Source organism: Chiloscyllium plagiosum, unplaced genomic scaffold (assembly GCF_037043375.1).
Source record: "Chiloscyllium plagiosum isolate Xiang-an unplaced genomic scaffold, Cpla_swu_hap1 HiC_scaffold_2, whole genome shotgun sequence".
In the NCBI taxonomy this organism is placed as follows: Eukaryota; Metazoa; Chordata; class Chondrichthyes; order Orectolobiformes; family Hemiscylliidae; genus Chiloscyllium; species Chiloscyllium plagiosum.
The window spans coordinates 158,093,679-158,113,559 of NW_028270140.1; the positions used below are offsets into that span (position 1 = coordinate 158,093,679).

The 19,881-nt window shown below is 50.0% G+C and overlaps 2 protein-coding genes across 2 annotated transcripts in view; one reads left to right on the forward strand and one right to left on the reverse strand.

Moving 5' to 3' along the window:
* LOC148152039 (uncharacterized) overlaps positions 1 to 6,593 on the forward strand; it is a 51,225-nt gene extending 44,632 nt beyond the window's left edge. Inside the window, exons 5-10 of the mRNA XM_087992894.1 lie at positions 759 to 902; positions 2,020 to 2,089; positions 2,229 to 2,279; positions 4,925 to 5,056; positions 5,965 to 6,094; positions 6,443 to 6,593. Coding sequence (XP_087849020.1) covers positions 759 to 902; positions 2,020 to 2,089; positions 2,229 to 2,279; positions 4,925 to 5,056; positions 5,965 to 6,094; positions 6,443 to 6,593 — 678 coding nt within the window. The remainder of the gene's footprint in view (positions 1 to 758; positions 903 to 2,019; positions 2,090 to 2,228; positions 2,280 to 4,924; positions 5,057 to 5,964; positions 6,095 to 6,442) is intronic.
* Positions 1 to 19,881, reverse strand: part of plcxd3 (phosphatidylinositol-specific phospholipase C, X domain containing 3) — a 165,411-nt gene that overhangs the window by 103,298 nt on the left and 42,232 nt on the right. The gene's annotated exons all lie outside the window — the stretch shown is intronic.

A 19,881-nucleotide genomic window follows, 5' to 3' on the forward strand; every position in this document is an offset into this window, starting at 1 on the left:
ATACAGAGTAAAGCTCCCTCTACACTGTCCCCCATCAAATACTCCCAGGACTGGGACAGCATGGAGTCAGATACAGAATAAAGCTCTCTCTACACTGTTCCCCACCAAACACTCCCCGGACAGGGACAGCACAGGGTTATATACAGAGTAAATCTTCCTCTACACTGTCCCCCCATCAAACACTCCCAGGACAGGGACAGCACGGGGTTAGATACAGAGTAAAGCTCTCTCTACACTTTCACCATCAAACACTCCCAGGACAGGGACAGCACAGGGTTAGATACAGAGTAAAGCTCTCTCTACACTGTCCCCATCAAACACTCCTAGGACAGGGACAGCACAGGGTTAGATACAGAGTAAAGTTACCTCTACACTGTCCCCCATCAAACACTCCCAGGACAGGGACAGTGTGGGGTTAGATACAGAGTAAGTCTCCCTCTACACTGTCCCCCATCAAACACTCCCAGGACAGGGACAGTGTGGGGTTAGATACAGAATAAAGCTCCCTCTACTCTGTCCCCACATCAAACACTCCCAGGACAAGGACAGCACGGGATTAGATACAGAATAAAGCTCCCTCTACACTGTCCCCCATCAAACACTCCCAGGACAGAGACAGCACGGGGTTAGATACAGAGTAAAGCTCTCTCTACACTGTCCCCATCAAACACTCCCAGGACAGAGAGAGCACAGGGTTAGATACAGAGTAAAGCTCCCCCTACACTGTCCCCCATCAAACACTCCCAGGACAGGAACAGCACGGGGTTAGATACAGAGTAAAGCTCTCTCTACACTGTCCCCGTCAAACACTCCCAGGACAAGGACAGCACGGGATTAGATACAGAATAAAGCTCCCTCTACACTGTCCCCATCAAACACTCCCAGGACAGAGACAGCACAGGGTTAGATACACAGTAAAGCTCCCCCTACACTGTCCCCCATCAAACACTCCCAGGACAGGGACAGCAAGGGGTTAGATACAGAGTAAAGCTCTCTCTACACTGTCCCCGTCAAACACTCCCAGGACAGGGACAGCTTGGGGTTAGATTCAGAGTAAATCTCCCTCTACACTGTCCCCATCAAACACTCCCAGGATAGAGACAGCACAGGGTTAGATACAGAGTAAAACTTCCTCTACACTGTCCCCCATCAAACACTCCCAGGACAGGCACAGCACAGGGTTAGATACAGAGTAAAGCTCTCTCTACACTGTCCCCCATCAAACACTCCCAGGACAGGGACAGTGTGGGGTTAGATACAGAATAAAGCTCCCTCTACACTGTCCCCCATCAAACACTCCCAGGACAGGGACAGCACAGGGTCAGACACTGTGTAAGGCTCTCTCTACACTTTCCCCATCAAACACATCCCAGGACAGGGACAGCACAGGGTTAGATACTGAGTAAAGCTCTCTCTACACTTTTCCCATCAAACACATCCCAGGGCCGGGACAGCATGGGGTTAGACACAGAGTAAAGCTCTCTCTACACTGTCCCGGTCAAACACTCCCAGGACAGGGACAGCACGGGGTTAGATACAGAGTAAAGCGTCCTCTACACTGTCCCCCATCAAACACTCCCAGGACAGCGACAGCACGGAGTTAGATACAGAGTAAAGCTCTCTCTACACTTTCCCCCATCAAACACTCCCAGGACAGGGACAGCACAGGGTTAGATACAGAGTAAAGCTCACTCTACACTGTCCCCCCATCAAACACTCCCAGGACAGTGACAGCACGGGGTTAGATACAGAGTAAAGCTCACTCTACACTATCCCCCCATCAAACACTCCCAGGAAAGGGACAGCACGGGGTTAGATACAGAGTAAAGCTCTCTCTACACTGTCCCATCAAACACTCCTAGGACAGGGGCAGCTTGGGGTTAAATACAGAGTAAAGCTTCCACTACACGGTCCCCACCAAACACTTCCAGGACAGAGACAGCACAAGGTTAGATACAGAGTAAAGCTCACTCTACACTGTCCCCCCATCAAACACTCCCAGGACATAGTCAGCACAAGGTTATATACAGAGTAAAGCTCCCTATACACTGCCCCCACCAAACACTTCCAGGACAGAGACAGCACGGGGGTAGATACAGAGTAAAGCTCTCTCTACACTGTCCCCATCAAACATTCCCAGGACAGGGACAGCATAGGGTTAGATACAGAGTTAAGCTCTCTCTACACTGTCCCCCATCAAACACTCCCAGGGCAGGGACAGCACAGAGTTCGATACAGAGTAAAGCTCTCTCTACACTGTCCCCATCAAACACTCCCAGGTTAGGGACAGCACGGAGTTAGGTATAGAGTGAAGTTCCCTCTACACTGTCCCCCATCAAACATTCCCAGGACTGAAAGTGTGGGGTTAGATACAGAGTAAAGCTCCATCTACACTGTCCCCCATCAAACACTCCCAGGACTGGAACAGTGTGGGGTTAGATACAGAGTAAAGCTCCCTCTACACTGTCGCCACCAAACACTCCCAGGACAGGGACAGCACAGGGTAAGATACAGAGTAAGGTTCCCTCGACACTGTCACCATCAACCACTTCCAGGACAGAGACAGCACGGGGTTAGATACAGGGTAAAGCTTCCTCTACTCTGTCCCCCATCAAACACTCCCAGGACAGGGACAGCACGGGGTTAGATACAGAGTAAAGCTCCCTCTACACTGTCCCCCATCAAACATTCCCAGGACTGGAACAGTGTGGGGTTAGGTACAGAATAAAGCTCCCTCTACTCTGTCCCCCATCAAACACTTCCAGGGCAGGGACAGCACGGGATTAGATACAGAATAAAGCTCCCTCTACACTGTCCCCCATCAAACACTCCCAGGACAGAGACAGCACGGGGTTAGATACAGAGTAAAGCTCTCTCTACACTGTCCCCATCAAACACTCCCAGGACAGAGAGAGCACAGGGTTAGATACAGAGTAAAGCTCCCCCTACACTGTCCCCCATCAAACACTCCCAGGACAGGAACAGCACGGGGTTAGATACAGAGTAAATCTCCCCCTACACTGTCCCCCATCAAACACTCCCAGGACAGGAACAGCACGGGGTTAGATACAGAGTAAAGCTCTCTCTACACTGTCCCCGTCAAACACTCCCAGGACAGGGACAGTGTGGGATTAGATACAGAGTAAAGCTCCTTCTACACTGTCCCCATCAAACACACCCCAGGACAGGGTCAACACAGGGTTAGACACAGAGTAAAGCTCTCTCTACACTGTCCCCGTCAAACACTCCCAGGACAGGGACAGCACGGGGTTAGATACAGAGTAAATCTCCCTCTACACTGTTCCCCCGTCAAACACTTCCAGGACAGGGACAGCACGGGGTTAGATACAGAGTAAAGTTCCCTCTACACTGTCCCCATCAAACACTCCCAGGACAGAGACAGCACGGGGTTAGATACAGAGTAAATCTCCCTCTACACTGTCCCCCATCAAACACTCCCAGGACAGGGACAGCATGGGGTTAGATACAGAGTAAAGATCCCTCTACACTGTCCCCCATCAAACACTCCCAGGACAGGGACTGCACAGGGTTAGATACAGAGTAAAGCTCACTCTACACTGTCCCCATCAAACACTCCCAGGACAGGGACAGTGTGGGGTTAGATACAGAGTAAAGCTCCCTCTATACTGTCTCCCACCAAATACTCCCAGGACAGGGACAACATGGAGTAAGATACAGAATAAAGCTCTCTCCACACTGTCCCCATCAAACACTCCCAGGACGGGGACTGCTTGGGGTTAGAGACAGAGTAAAGCTCTCTCTACACTGTCCCCATCAAACACTTCCAAGACAGAGACAGCACAGGGTGAGATACAGAGTAAATCTCTCTCTACATTATCCCCCATCAAACACTCCCGGGACAGGGACAGCAGTGTTAGATACAGAGTAAAGCTTCCTCTACAGTGTCCCCATCAAACACTTCCAGGACAGAAACAGCACGGGGTTAGATACAGAGTAAAGCTCTCTCTACACTGTCCCCCATCAAACACTCCCAGGACAGGGACAGCATGGGGTTAGATACAGAGTAAATCTCCCTCTACACTGTCCCCCATCAAACACTCCCAGGACAGGGACAGCATGGGGTTAGATACAGAGTAAAGCTCTCTCTACACTGTCCCCCATCAAACACTCCCAGGACAGGGACAGCACGGAGTTAGATACAGAGTAAAGCTCTCTCTACACTTTCCCCATCAAACACATCCCAGGACAGGGACAGCACAGGGTCAGATTCAGCGTAAATCTCCCTCTACACTGTCCCAATCAAACACTTCCCAGGACAGAGACAGCACAGGGTTAGATACAGAGTAAAGCTCACTCTACACTGTCCCCATCAATCACTCCCAGGACAGCGACAGCACAGGGTTAGATACAGAGTAAAGCTCTCTCTACAATGTCCTCCATCAAACACTCCCAGGACAGGAACAGTGTGGAATTAGATACAGAGTAAAGCTCTCTCTACACTTTCCCCATCAAACACATCCCAGGACAGGGACAGCACAGGGTTAGATTCAGCGTAAATCTCCCTCTACACTGTCCCAATCAAACACTTCCCAGGACAGAGACAGCACAGGGTTAGATACAGAGTAAAGCTCACTCTACACTGTCCCCATCAATCACTCCCAGGACAGCGACAGCACAGGGTTAGATACAGAGTAAAGCTCTCTCTACAATGTCCTCCATCAAACACTCCCAGGACAGGAACAGTGTGGAATTAGATACAGAGTAAATCTCCCGCAACATGGTCCCCCATAAAACACATCTCAGGACAGGGACAGCACAGGATTAGGTACTGAGTAAAGCTCTCTCTACACTTTCCCCATCACACACATCCCAGGACAGGGAAAGCATGCGGTTAGATACAGAGTAAAGGTCTCACTACACTGTCCCTGACAAAAACTCCCAGGACAAGGACAGCATGGTGTTAGATACAGAGTGAAGCTCCCTCTACACTGTCCCCATCAAACACTCCCAGGACAGGGACAGTGTGGGATTAGATACAGAGTAAAGCTCCTTCTACACTGTCCCCATCAAACACATCCCAGGACAGGGACAGCACAGGGTTAGATACTGAGTAAAGCTCTCTCTACACTTTCCCCATCAAACACATCCCAGGGCCGGGACAGCATGGGGTTAGACACAGAGTAAAGCTCTCTCTACACTGTCCCCCATCAAACACTCCCAGGACTGGGACAGCACGGGGTTAGATACAGAGTAAAGCGTCCTCTACACTGTCCCCCATCAAACACTCCCAGGACAGCGACAGCACGGAGTTAGATACAGAGTAAAGCTCTCTCTACACTTTCCCCCATCAAACACTCCCAGGACAGTGACAGCACGGGGTTAGATACAGAGTAAAGCTCACTCTACACTATCCCCCCATCAAACACTCCCAGGAAAGGGACAGCACGGGGTTAGATACAGAGTAAAGCTCTCTCTACACTGTCCCATCAAACACTCCTAGGACAGGGGCAGCTTGGGGTTAAATACAGAGTAAAGCGTCCTCTACACTGTCCCCATCAAACACTCCCAGGACAGAGACAGCACGGGGGTAGATACAGAGTAAAGCTCCCTCTACACGGTCCCCACCAAACACTCCCAGGACAGAGACAGCACGGGGGTAGATACAGAGTAAAGCTCCCTATACACTGTCCCCCATCAAACACTTCCAGGACAGAGACAGCACGGGGGTAGATACAGAGTAAAGCTCTCTCTACACTGTCCCCATCAAACATTCCCAGGACAGGGACAGCGTAGGGTTAGATACAGAGTAAAGCTCTCTCTACACTGTCCCCCATCAAACATTCCCAGGACTGGAACAGTGTGGGGTTAGATACAGAATAAAGCTCCCTCTACTCTGTCCCCACATCAAACACTCCCAGGACAAGGACAGCACAGGGTTAGATACAGAGTAAAGCTCCCTCTACTCTGTCCCCCATCAAACACTCCCAGGACAGGGACAGCACAGGGTTAGATACAGAGTAAAGCTCTCTCTACACTGTCCTCATCAAACACTCCCAGGACAGAGACAGCACGGGGTTAGATACAGAGTAAAGCTCTCTCTACACTGTCCCATCAAACACTCCTAGGACAGGGGCAGCTTGGGGTTAAATACAGAGTAAAGCTTCCACTACACGGTCCCCACAAAACACTTCCAGGACAGAGACAGCACGGGGGTAGATACAGAGTAAAGCTCCCTATACACTGTCCCCCATCAAACACTTCCAGGACAGAGACAGCACGGGGGTAGATACAGAGTAAAGCTCTCTCTACACTGTCCCCATCAAACATTCCCAGGACTGGAACAGTGTGGGGTTAGATACAGAATAAAGCTCCCTCTACTCTGTCCCCACATCAAACACTCCCAGGACAAGGACAGCACAGGGTTAGATACAGAGTAAAGCTCCCTCTACTCTGTCCCCCATCAAACACTCCCAGGACAGGGACAGCACAGGGTTAGATACAGAGTAAAGCTCTCTCTACACTGTCCTCATCAAACACTCCCAGGACAGAGACAGCACGGGGTTAGATACAGAGTAAAGCTCTCTCTACACTGTCCCATCAAACACTCCTAGGACAGGGGCAGCTTGGGGTTAAATACAGAGTAAAGCTTCCACTACACGGTCCCCACCAAACACTTCCAGGACAGAGACAGCACAAGGTTTGATACAGAGTAAAGCTCCCTATACACTGCCCCCATCAAACACTTCCAGGACAGAGACAGCACGGGGGTAGATACAGAGTAAAGCTCTCTCTACACTGTCCCCCATCAAACATTCCCAGGACAGGGACAGCGTAGGGTTAGATACAGAGTTAAGCTCTCTCTACACTGTCCCCCATCAAACACTCCCAGGTTAGGGACAGCACGGAGTTAGGTATAGAGTGAAGCTCCCTCTACACTGTCCCCCATCAAACATTCCCAGGACTGAAAGTGTGGGGTTAGATACAGAGTAAAGCTCCATCTACACTGTCCCCCATCAAACACTCCCAGGACTGGAACAGTGTGGGGTTAGATACAGAGTAAAGCTCCCTCTACACTGTCGCCACCAAACACTCCCAGGACAGGGACAGCACAGGGTAAGATACAGAGTAAAGTTCCCTCGACACTGTCACCATCAACCACTTCCAGGACAGAGACAGCACGGGGTTAGATACAGAGTAAAGCTCCATCTACACTGTCCCCCAATCAAACACTCCCAGGACTGGAACAGTGTGGGGTTAGATACAGAGTAAAGCTCCCTCTACACTGTCGCCACCAAACACTCCCAGGACAGGGACAGCACAGGGTAAAATACAGAGTAAAGTTCCCTCGACACTGTCACCATCAACCACTTCCAGGACAGAGACAGCACGGGGTGAGATACAGGGTAAAGCTCCCTCTACTCTGTCCCCCATCAAACACTCCCAGGACAGGGACAGCACACGGTTAGATACAGAGTAAATCTCCCTCGACACTGTCCCCCATCAAACGTTCCCAGGACTGGAACAGTGTGGGGTTAGATACAGAATAAAGCTCCCTCTACTCTGTCCCCACATCAAACACTCCCAGGACAAGGACAGCACAGGGTTAGATACAGAGTAAAGCTCCCTCTACTCTGTCCCCCATCAAACACTCCCAGGACAGGGACAGCACAGAGTTAGATACAGAGTAAAGCTCTCTCTACACTGTCCTCATCAAACACTCCCAGGACAGAGACAGCACGGGGTTAGATACAGAGTAAAGCGTCCTCTACACTGTCCCCCATCAAACACTCCCAGGACAGTGACAGCACAGGGTTAGATACAGAGTAAAGCTCACTCTACACTATCCCCCCATCAAACACTCCCAGGAAAGGGACAGCACGGGGTTAGATACAGATTTAAAGCTCTCTCTACACTGTCCCATCAAACACTCCTAGGACAGGGGCAGCTTGGGGTTAAATACAGAGTAAAACTTCCACGACACGGTCCCCACCAAACACTTCCAGGACAGAGACAGCACAAGGTTAGATACAGAGTAAAGCTCACTCTACACTGTCCCCCCATCAAACACTCCCAGGACATAGTCAGCACAAGGTTATATACAGAGTAAAGCTCCCTATACACTGCCCCCACCAAACACTTCCAGGACAGAGACAGCACGGGGGTAGATACAGAGTAAAGCTCTCTCTACACTGTCCCCATCAAACATTCCCAGGACAGGGACAGCGTAGGGTTAGATACAGAGTTAAGCTCTCTCTACACTGTCCCCCATCAAACACTCCCAGGTTAGGGACAGCACGGAGTTAGGTATAGAGTGAAGCTCCCTCTACACTGTCCCCCATCAAACATTCCCAGGACTGAAAGTGTGGGGTTAGATACAGAGTAAAGCTCCATCTACACTGTCGCCACCAAACACTCCCAGGACAGGGACAGCACAGGGTAAGATACAGAGTAAAGTTCCCTCGACACTGTCACCATCAACCACTTCCAGGACAGAGACAGCACGGGGTTAGATACAGGGTAAAGCTCCCTCTACTCTGTCCCCCATCAAACACTCCCAGGACAGGGACAGCACGGGGTTAGATACAGAGTAAAGCTCCCTCTACACTGTCCCCCATCAAACATTCCCAGGACTGGAACAGTGTGGGGTTAGGTACAGAATAAAGCTCCCTCTACTCTGTCCCCACATCAAACACTCCCAGGACAAGGACAGCACGGGATTAGATACAGAATAAATCTCCCTCTACACTGTCCCCCATCAAACACTCCCAGGACAGAGACAGCACGGGGTTAAATACAGAGTAAAGCTCTCTCTACACTGTCCCCATCAAACACTCCCAGGACAGAGAGAGCACAGGGTTAGATACAGAGTAAAGCTCCCCCCTACACTGTCCCCCATCAAACACTCCCAGGACAGGAACAGCACGGGGTTAGATACAGAGTAAAGCTCTCTCTACACTGTCCCCGTCAAACACTCCCAGGACAGGGACAGTGTGGGATTAGATACAGAGTAAAGCTCCTTCTACACTGTCCCCATCAAACACATCCCAGGACAGGGTCAACACAGGGTTAGACACAGAGTAAAGCTCTCTCTACACTGTCCCCGTCAAACACTCCCAGGACAGGGACAGCACGGGGTTAGATACAGAGTAAATCTCCCTCTACACTGTTCCCCCGTCAAACACTTCCAGGACAGGGACAGCACGGGGTAAGATACAGAGTAAAGCTCCCTCTACACTGTCCCCCATCAAACACTCCCAGGACAGGGACAGCATGGGGTTAGATACAGAGTAAAGATCCCTCTACACTGTCCCCATCAAACACTCCCAGGACAGAGACAGCACAGGGTTAGATACAGAGTAAAACTCCCTGTACACTGTCCCACATCAACCACTCCCAGGACAGCGACAGCACAGAGTTAGATACAGAGTAAAGCTCCCTCTACACTTTCCCCACCAAACACATCCCAGGACAGGGAAAGCACAGGGTTAGGTACAGAGTAAAGCTCTCTCTACACTTTCGCCATCAAACACTCCCAGGACAGGGACAGCACAGGGTCAGATACAGAGTAAAGCTCCTTCTACACTGTCCCCATCAAACACTCCTAGGACAGGGACAGCACAGGGTTAGATACAGAGTAAAGTTACCTCTACACTGTCCCCCATCAAACACTCCCAGGACAGGGACAGTGTGGGGTTAGATACAGAGTAAGTCTCCCTCTACACTGTCCCCCATCAAACACTCCCAGGACAGGGACAGTGTGGGGTTAGATACAGAGTAAATCTCCCTCCACACTGTCCCCCATCAAACACTCCCAGGACAGGGACTGCACAGGGTTAGATATTGAGTAAAGCTCTCTCTACACTGTCCCCATCAAACACTTCCAGGACAGGGACAGCACGGAGTTAGATACAGAGTAAAGCTCACTCTACACTGTCCCCATCAAACACTCCCAGGACAGGGACAGTACAGGGTTAGATACAGAGTAAATCTCCCTCTACACTGTCCCCCATCAAACACTCCCAGGACAGTGACAGCACGGGGTTAGATACAGAGTAAAGCTTCCCTCTACACTATCCCCCCATCAAACACTCCCAGGACAGGGACAGCACAGGGTTAGATACAGAGTAAAGCTCTCTCTACACTGTCCCCATCAAACACTCCCAGGACAGGGACAGCGTAGGGTTAGATACAGAGTTAAGCTCTCCCTACACTGTCCCCCATCAAACACTCCCAGGACAGGGACAGCACAGGGTTAGATACAGAGTAAAGCTCTCTCTACACTGTCCCCATCAAACACTCCCAGGACAGGGACAGCACGGGGTTAGATACAGAGTAAAGCTCCCTCTACACTGTCCCTCATCAAACACTCCCAGGACTGGAACAGTGTGGGGTTAGATACAGAGTAAAGCTCCCTCTACACTGTCGCCACCAAACACTCCCAGGACAGGGACAGCACAGGGTAAGATACAGAGTAAAGTTCCCTCGACACTGTCACCATCAACCACTTCCAGGACAGAGACAGCACGGGGTTAGATACAGGGTAAAGCTCCCTCTACTCTGTCCCCCATCAAACACTCCCAGGACAGGGACAGCACACGGTTAGATACAGAGTAAATCTCCCTCGACACTGTCCCCCATCAAACATTCCCAGGACTGGAACAGTGTGGGGTTAGATACAGAATAAAGCTCCCTCTACTCTGTCCCCACATCAAACACTCCCAGGACAGGGACAGCACGGGGTTAGATACAGAGTAAAGCTCCCTCTACTCTGTCCCCCATCAAACACTCCCAGGACAGGGACAGCACAGGGTTAGATACAGAGTAAAGCTCTCTCTACACTGTCCTCATCAAACACTCCCAGGACAGAGACAGCACGGGGTTAGATACAGAGTAAAGCTCTCTCTACACTGTCCCCATCAAACACTCCCAGGACAGAGACAGCACAGGGTTAGATACACAGTAAAGCTCCCCCTACACTGTCCCCCATCAAACACTCCCAGGACAGGGACAGCAAGGGGTTAGATACAGAGTAAAGCTCTCTCTACACTGTCCCCGTCAAACACTCCCAGGACAGGGACAGCTTGGGGTTAGATTCAGAGTAAATCTCCCTCTACACTGTCCCCATCAAACACTCCCAGGATAGAGACAGCACAGGGTTAGATACAGAGTAAAACTTCCTCTACACTGTCCCCCATCAAACACTCCCAGGACAGGCACAGCACAGGGTTAGAGACAGAGTAAAGCTCTCTCTACACTGTCCCCCATCAAACACTCCCAGGACAGGTACAGTGTGGGGTTAGATACAGAGTAAAGCTCCCTCTACACTGTCCCCCATCAAACACTCCCAGGACATGGACAGCACAGGGTCAGACACTGTGTAAGGCTCTCTCTACACTTTCCCCATCAAACACATCCCAGGACAGGGACAGCACAGGGTTAGATACTGAGTAAAGCTCTCTCTACACTTTCCCCATCAAACACATCCCAGGGCCGGGACAGCATGGGGTTAGACACAGAGTAAAGCTCTCTCTGCACTGTCCCGGTCAAACACTCCCAGGACAGGGACAGCACGGGGTTAGATACAGAGTAAAGCGTCCTCTACACTGTCCCCCATCAAACACTCCCAGGACAGTGACAGCACAGGGTTAGATACAGAGTAAAGCCCACTCTACACTATCCCCCCATCAAACACTCCCAGGAAAGGGACAGCACGGGGTTAGATACAGAGTAAAGCTCTCTCTACACTGTCCCATCAAACACTCCTAGGACAGGGGCAGCTTGGGGTTAAATACAGAGTAAAGCTTCCACTACACGGTCCCCACCAAACACTTCCAGGACAGGGACAGCACAAGGTTAGATACAGAGTAAAGCTCACTCTACACTGTCCCCCCATCAAACACTCCCAGGACATAGTCAGCACAAGGTTATATACAGAGTAAAGCTCCCTATACACTGCCCCCACCAAACACTTCCAGGACAGAGACAGCACGGGGGTAGATACAGAGTAAAGCTCTCTCTACACTGTCCCCATCAAACACATCCCAGGACAGGGACAGCACAGAGTTCGATACAGAGTAAAGCTCTCTCTACACTGTCCCCATCAAACACTCCCAGGTTAGGGACAGCACGGAGTTAGGTACAGAGTGAAGCTCCCTCTACACTGTCCCCCATCAAACATTCCCAGGACTGAAAGTGTGGGGTTAGATACAGAGTAAAGCTCCATCTACACTGTCCCCCATCAAACACTCCCAGGACTGGAACAATGTGGGGTTAGATACAGAGTAAAGCTCCCTCTACACTGTCGCCACCAAACACTCCCAGGACAGGGACAGCACAGGGTTAGATACAGAGTAAAACTCCCTGTACACTGTCCCACATCAACCACTTCCAGGACAGCGACAGCACAGAGTTAGATACAGAGTAAAGCTTCCTCTACACTTTCCCCACCAAACACATCCCGGGACAGGGAAAGCACAGGGTTAGGTACAGAGTAAAGCTCTCTCTACACTTTCACCATCAAACACTCCCAGGACAAGGACAGCACAGGGTTAGATACAGAGTAAAGCTCTCTCTACACTGTCCCCATCAAACACTCCTAGGACAGGGACAGCACAGGGTTAGATACAGAGTAAAGTTACCTCTACACTGTCCCCCATCAAACACTCCCAGGACAGGGACAGTGTGGGGTTAGATACAGAGTAAGTCTCCCTCTACACTGTCCCCCATCAAACACTCCCAGGACAGGGACAGTGTGGGGTTAGATACAGAGTAAATCTCCCTCCACACTGTCCCCCATCAAACACTCCCAGGACAGGGACTGCACAGGGTTAGATATTGAGTAAAGCTCTCTCTACACTGTCCCCATCAAACACTTCCAGGACAGGGACAGCACGGAGTTAGATACAGAGTAAAGCTCACTCTACACTGTCCCCATCAAACACTCCCAGGACAGGGACAGTGTGGGGTTAGATACAGAGTAAATCTCCCTCTACACTGTCCCCCATCAAACACTCCCAGGACAGGGACTGCACAGGGTTAGATATTGAGTAAAACTCTCTCTACACTGTTGAAACTTTATTGCTGGAACAGCACAGCAGGTCAGGCAGCATCTAGGGAACAGAAGATTCGACGTTTCGGGCACATGCCCTTCTTCAGGCATGTGCCCGAAACGTCGAATCTTCTGTTCCCTAGATGCTGCCTGACCTGCTGTGCTGTTCCAGCAATAAAGTTTCAGCTTTGATCTCCAGCGTCTGCAGACCTCACTTTCTCCTCTCTCTACACTGTCCCCATCAAACACTCCCAGGACAGGGACAGCATCGGGTTAGATACAGAGTTAAGTTCCCTCTACAGTGTCACCATTAAACACTCCCAGGACAGGGACAGCACGGAGTTAGATACAGAGTAAAGCTCCCTCTACACTGTCCACATCAAACACTCCCAGGACAGGGACAGTACAGGGTTAAATACAGAGTAAAGCCCTCTCTACACTGTCCACATCAAACACTCCCAGGACAGGGACAGTACAGGGTTAAATACAGAGAAATCTCCCTCTACACTGTCCCCATCAAACATCCCAAGGACTGGAACAGTGTGGGGTTAGATACAGAGTAAAGCTCCCTCTATACTGTCTCCCACCAAATACTCCCAGGACAGGGACAACATGGAGTAAGATACAGAATAAAGCTCTCTCCACACTGTCCCCATCAAACACTCCCAGGACGGGGACTGCTTGGGGTTAGAGACAGAGTAAAGCTCTCTCTACACTGTCCCCATCAAACACTTCCAAGACAGAGACAGCACAGGGTGAGATACAGAGTAAATCTCTCTCTACATTATCCCCCATCAAACACTCCCGGGACAGGGACAGCAGTATTAGATACAGAGTAAAGCTTCCTCTACAGTGTCCCCATCAAACACTTCCAGGACAGAAACAGCACGGGGTTAGATACAGAGTAAAGCTCTCTCTACACTGTCCCCCATCAAACACTCCCAGGACAGGGACAGCATGGGGTTAGATACAGAGTAAATCTCCCTCTACACTGTCCCCCATCAAACACTCCCAGGACAGGGACAGCATGGGGTTAGATACAGAGTAAAGCTCTCTCTACACTGTCCCCCATCAAACACTCCCAGGACAGGGACAGCACGGAGTTAGATACAGAGTAAAGCTCTCTCTACACTTTCCCCATCAAACACATCCCAGGACAGGGACAGCACAGGGTCAGATTCAGCGTAAATCTCCCTCTACACTGTCCCAATCAAACACTTCCCAGGACAGAGACAGCACAGGGTTAGATACAGAGTAAAGCTCACTCTACACTGTCCCCATCAATCACTCCCAGGACAGCGACAGCACAGGGTTAGATACAGAGTAAAGCTCTCTCTACAATGTCCTCCATCAAACACTCCCAGGACAGGAACAGTGTGGAATTAGATACAGAGTAAATCTCCCGCAACATGGTCCCCCATAAAACACATCTCAGGACAGGGACAGCACAGGATTAGGTACTGAGTAAAGCTCTCTCTACACTTTCCCCATCACACACATCCCAGGACAGGGAAAGCATGCGGTTAGATACAGAGTAAAGGTCTCTCTACACTGTCCCCGACAAAAACTCCCAGGACAAGGACAGCATGGTGTTAGATACAGAGTGAAGCTCCCTCTACACTGTCCCCATCAAACACTCCCAGGACAGGGACAGTGTGGGATTAGATACAGAGTAAAGCTCCTTCTACACTGTCCCCATCAAACACATCCCAGGACAGGGTCAACACAGGGTTAGACACAGAGTAAAGCTCTCTCTACACTGTCCCCGTCAAACACTCCCAGGACAGGGACAGCTTGGGGTTAGATACAGAGTAAATCTCCCTCTACACTGTCCCCCGTCAAACACTTCCAGGACAGGGACAGCACGGGGTCAGATACAGAGTAAAGCTCCCTCTACACTGTCCCCCATCAAACACTCCCAGGACAGGGACAGCATGGGGTTAGATACAGAGTAAAGCTCCCTCTACACTGTCCCCATCAAACACTCCCAGGACAGGGACAGCATCGGGTTAGATACAGAGTTAAGTTCCCTCTACAATGTCACCATTAAACACTCCCAGGACAGGGACAGCATGGGGTTAGATACAGAGTAAAGCTCCCTCTACACTGTCCCCATCAAACACTTCCAGGACAGGGACAGCACAGGGTTAGATACAGAGTAAAGCTCCCTCTACACTGTCCCCATCAAACACTCCCAGGACAGGGACAGCATCGGGTTAGATACAGAGTTAAGTTCCCTCTACAGTGTCACCATTAAACACTCCCAGGACAGGGACAGCACGGAGTTAGATACTGAGTAAAGCCCCCTCTACACTGTCCACATCAAACACTCCCAGGACAGGGACAGTACAGGGTTAAATACAGAGTAAATCTCCCTCTACACTGTCCCCATCAAACATCCCAAGGACTGGAACAGTGTGGGGTTAGATACAGAGTAAAGCTCCCTCTATACTGTCTCCCACCAAATACTCCCAGGACAGGGACAACATGGAGTAAGATACAGAATAAAGCTCTCTCCACACTGTCCCCATCAAACACTCCCAGGACGGGGACTGCTTGGGGTCAGAGACAGAGTAAAGCTCTCTCTACACTGTCCCCATCAAACACTTCCAAGACAGAGACAGCACAGGGTTAGATACAGAGTAAATCTCTCTCTACATTATCCCCCATCAAACACTCCCGGGACAGGGACAGCAGTGTTAGATACAGAGTAAAGCTTCCTCTACAGTGTCCCCCATCAAACACTTCCCTGGACAGAAACAGCACGGGATTAGATTTAGAGTAAAGCCCTCTCTACACTGTCCCCCATCAAACACTCCCAGGACAGGGACAGCACGGAGTTAGATACAGAGTAAAGCTCTCTCTACACTGTCTCCCATCAAACACTCCCAGGACAGGGACAGCACGGAGTTAGATACAGAGTAAAGCTCTCTCTACACTTTCCCCATCAAACACATCCCAGGACAGGGACAGCACAGGGTTAGATTCAGAGTAAATCTCCCTCTACACTGTCCCAATCAAACACTTCCCAGGACAGAGACAGCACAGGGTTAGATACAGAGTAAAGCTCACTCTACACTGTCCCCATCAATCACTCCCAGGACAGCGACAGCACAGGGTTAGATACAGAGTAAAGCTCTCTCTACAATGTCCCCCATCAAACACTCCCAGGACAGGAACAGTGTGGAATTAGATACAGAGTAAATCTCCCGCAACATGGTCCCCCATAAAACACATCTCAGGACAGGGACAGCACAGGATTAGGTACTGAGTAAAGCTCTCTCTAAACTTTCCCCATCACACACATCCCAGGACAGGGAAAGCATGCAGTTAGATACAGAGTAAAGGTCTCTCTACACTGTCCCCGACAAAAACTCCCAGGACAAGGACAGCATGGTGTTAGATACAGAGTGAAGCTCCCTCTACACTGTCCCCATCAAACACACCCAGAACAGGGACAGCACAGGGTTAGATACAGAGTAAAGCTCCCTCTACACTGTCCCCATCAAACACATCCCAGGACAGGGACAGCATGGTGTTAGATACAGAGTGAAGCTCCCTCTACACTGTCCCCCATCAAACACTCCCAGGACAGGGACAGCACGGGGTTAGATACAGAGAAAATCTTCTTCTGCACTGTCCCCCCATCAAACACTCCCATGACAGGGACAGCACGGGGTCAGATACAGCGTAAAGCTCCCTCTACACTGTCCCCCCATCAAACACTCCCAGGAAAGGGACAGCATAGGGTTAGATACAGAGTAAAGCTCCCTCTACACTGTCCCCTCATCAAACACTCCCAGGACAGGGACAGCATGGGGTTAGATACAGAGTAAAGCTCCCTCTGCACTGTCCACATCAAACACTCCCAGGACAGGGACAGCACAGGGTTAGATACAGAGTAATGCTTCCTGTACACTGTCCCCATCAAACACTCCCAGGACAGGGACAGCACAGGGTTAGATACAGAGTAATGCTTCCTGTACACTGTCCCCATCAAACACTCCCAGGACAGGGACAGCACAGGGTTAGATACAGAGTAAATCTCCCTCTACACTGTCCCCATCACACACTCCCAGGACAGGAACAGCTGTGGGTTAGATCCAGAGTAAAGCTCTCTCTAAACTGTCCCCATCAAACACTCCCAGGACTGGGACAGCACAGGTTAGATACAGAGTAAAGCTCTCTCTCCGTACTCCCCATCAAACTCTCCCAGGGCAGGGACAGCTTGGAGTTCGATACAGAGTAAATCTCCCTCTACACTGTCCCCCATCAAATACTCCCAGGACTGGGACAGCATGGAGTCAGATACAGAATAAAGCTCTCTCTACACTGTTCCCCACCAAACACTCACGGGACAGGGACAGCTTGGGGTTAGATACAGAGTAAAGCTCCTTCTACACTGTCCCCCATCAAACACTCCCAGGACAGGGACAGCACAGGGTTATATACAGAGTAAATCTCCCTCTACACTGTCCCCCATCAAACACTCCCAGGACAGGGACAGCACGGGGTTAGATACAGAGTAAAGCTCTCTCTACACTGTCCCCCATCAAACACTCCCAGGACAGGGACAGCACGGGGTTAGATACAGAGTAAAGCTCTCTCTACACTGTCCCCCATCAAACACTCCCAGGACAGGGACAGCACGGGGTTAGATACAGAGTAAGCTCTCTCTACACTGTCCCCATCAAACACTCCCAGAACAGGGACAGCACGGGGTTAGATACAGAGTAAATCTCCCTCTACACTGTCCCCATCACACATTCCCAGGACTGGGACAGCACAGGGTTAGATACAGAGTAAAGCTCTCTCTACACTGTCCCCCATCATGCACTCCCAATGCAGCATTGCCCCCAGCTCACTCTGTCTGGGGGCTATATCCTTTTCAGTCATTCTCTTCTGAATGTATTCCCTATGCACTGTCTTCCTGCCTGTTTTCCTCATATCTCTCATCATATTCTACTTCCTGTCATCGTTAATATAACTCCTGGCTATTTTATATCTCCTTGTTCACTAATCCTGTCACATTGCATATCACCAAGTCTCCAACAGCCTCCATCAAATCCAGAAATTACTGGAAAAGCTCAGCAGGTCTGTGGAGAGAAATCAGAGCTAACGTTTCAGGTCTGGTGACCCTTCCACAGAACTGATGCTGATAGACATGCTGAGCTTTTCCAGCTATTTCTGGTTTTGTTCCTGAAGTACAGAATCCACAGTTTCTGTTGATTTTTATCCCCAATAGCCTGCTTCCTGGTCAGTTCTGGAATATTCTGCTCTAAGATTTTGTCTTGGAGACACTCTTTGCTACCTTTGCCAATCTGTTCTTCCCTTTCTACATGCCAGTGCACGTCACCTAATTTATTGTGGGATATTTCTTACACGTCCCTTTGGTTACACCCTCTGCCTGACAGTATAGCTCCTGTTGGGAGGATAATAAACTACTCTCACAAGTGACCACCTTACTGTTCCTCACCTTTCCCCAAACTGATTCCACATCTTAATCTTCAATCAGAACATAACTCAGAAAAGGTAGAGAGGGCTCATCCACGTTATACCCCGAGGGGTAGAGCCAGGCTGGATTGCCTCCGGTTCCTGGAGGGTTTTTGGTCAGAGAGACGAGTTAAGGATATGGACTGACGCATGGATTTGTGATATCGCTGCCCTCACAGAGTCGTGGCTGAGGGAGAGGCCAGGCTGGCAACGGAACATTCCAGAGTGTCGGATCATCAGGCAGGAGAAGGGAGAGTGTAACACAGGAAGTGGATAGATTGGGCGAAGATGAGGCAGATGGAGTACAACGTGGGGACGTGTGAGGTCATGCACCTTGGAATAAAGACTAGAGGCATGGACTAATTTTTAAATAGGGGGAAAATTCAGAAATCTGAACGACAAAGAGACTTAGGGGTTCTAATCCAGGATTCTCTCGAGGTAAACTTGCAGGTTGAGTCAGTAGTTAGGAAGGCAAATGCAACGATGGCATTTATTTTGAGAGGATTTGAATATAAAAGCAGGGATGTACGTCTGAGGCTCTGGAAGGCTCTGGTCAGACCACATGTGGAGTATTGTGCGCAGTTGTGGGCCCCATATCTCAGGAAGGATGCAATGGCCCTGGAGTGTGTTCAGAGGAGGTTCATGAGAATGGTCCCAGGAATGAAAAGCTTAACACGTGAGGAATGTTTGAGGACTCTAGGTTTATACTCGATGGAGTTTAAAAGGATGAGGGGGGACTCTAATTGAAACATACTGAATGGCCTGGACAGATTGGGTGTTGGGAAGATGTTTCCATTGGTAGGAGAGACTGGGGCCCGAGGGCACAGCCTTAGGGTAAAGGGGATTTAGAATGGGGATAAAGAGAAACGTCTTCAGCCAGAGAGTGGGGAATCTGTGGAATTCACTGCCACAGAAGGCTGTTGAAGCCGGGTCAATGGGTATGTTTAAGACAGAGATCGATAGGTTCCTGAGTATCAAGGGGGTCAGGGGTTACTAGGGGAAAGGGGGAGAATGAGGTAGAGAAACTTATCAGCCAGGATTGAATGGCAGAGCAGACCCGATGGGCCAAATGGCCTAATTTCTGCTCCTATGTCTGATGGCCTTACGGTGCTGTTGCGTTATTAATTAAAGAGGAGGTTACTACAGTAACAAAGCATGATATCTTGGATGGGTTTTCAAATGAGGCTTTATAAGTGGAGCTCAGGAATAAATAGGGGTATAGTCACATTGTTTGGGATTGGATTATAGACCTCTCACATAGTCAGTGGTAATAGAGGTGCAGAGGTGAAGATAATTCACTGAGGTGCGTAAATTTAATAACAGGATATTTCTATTACAGGATTTCCACTTCCCCAAGA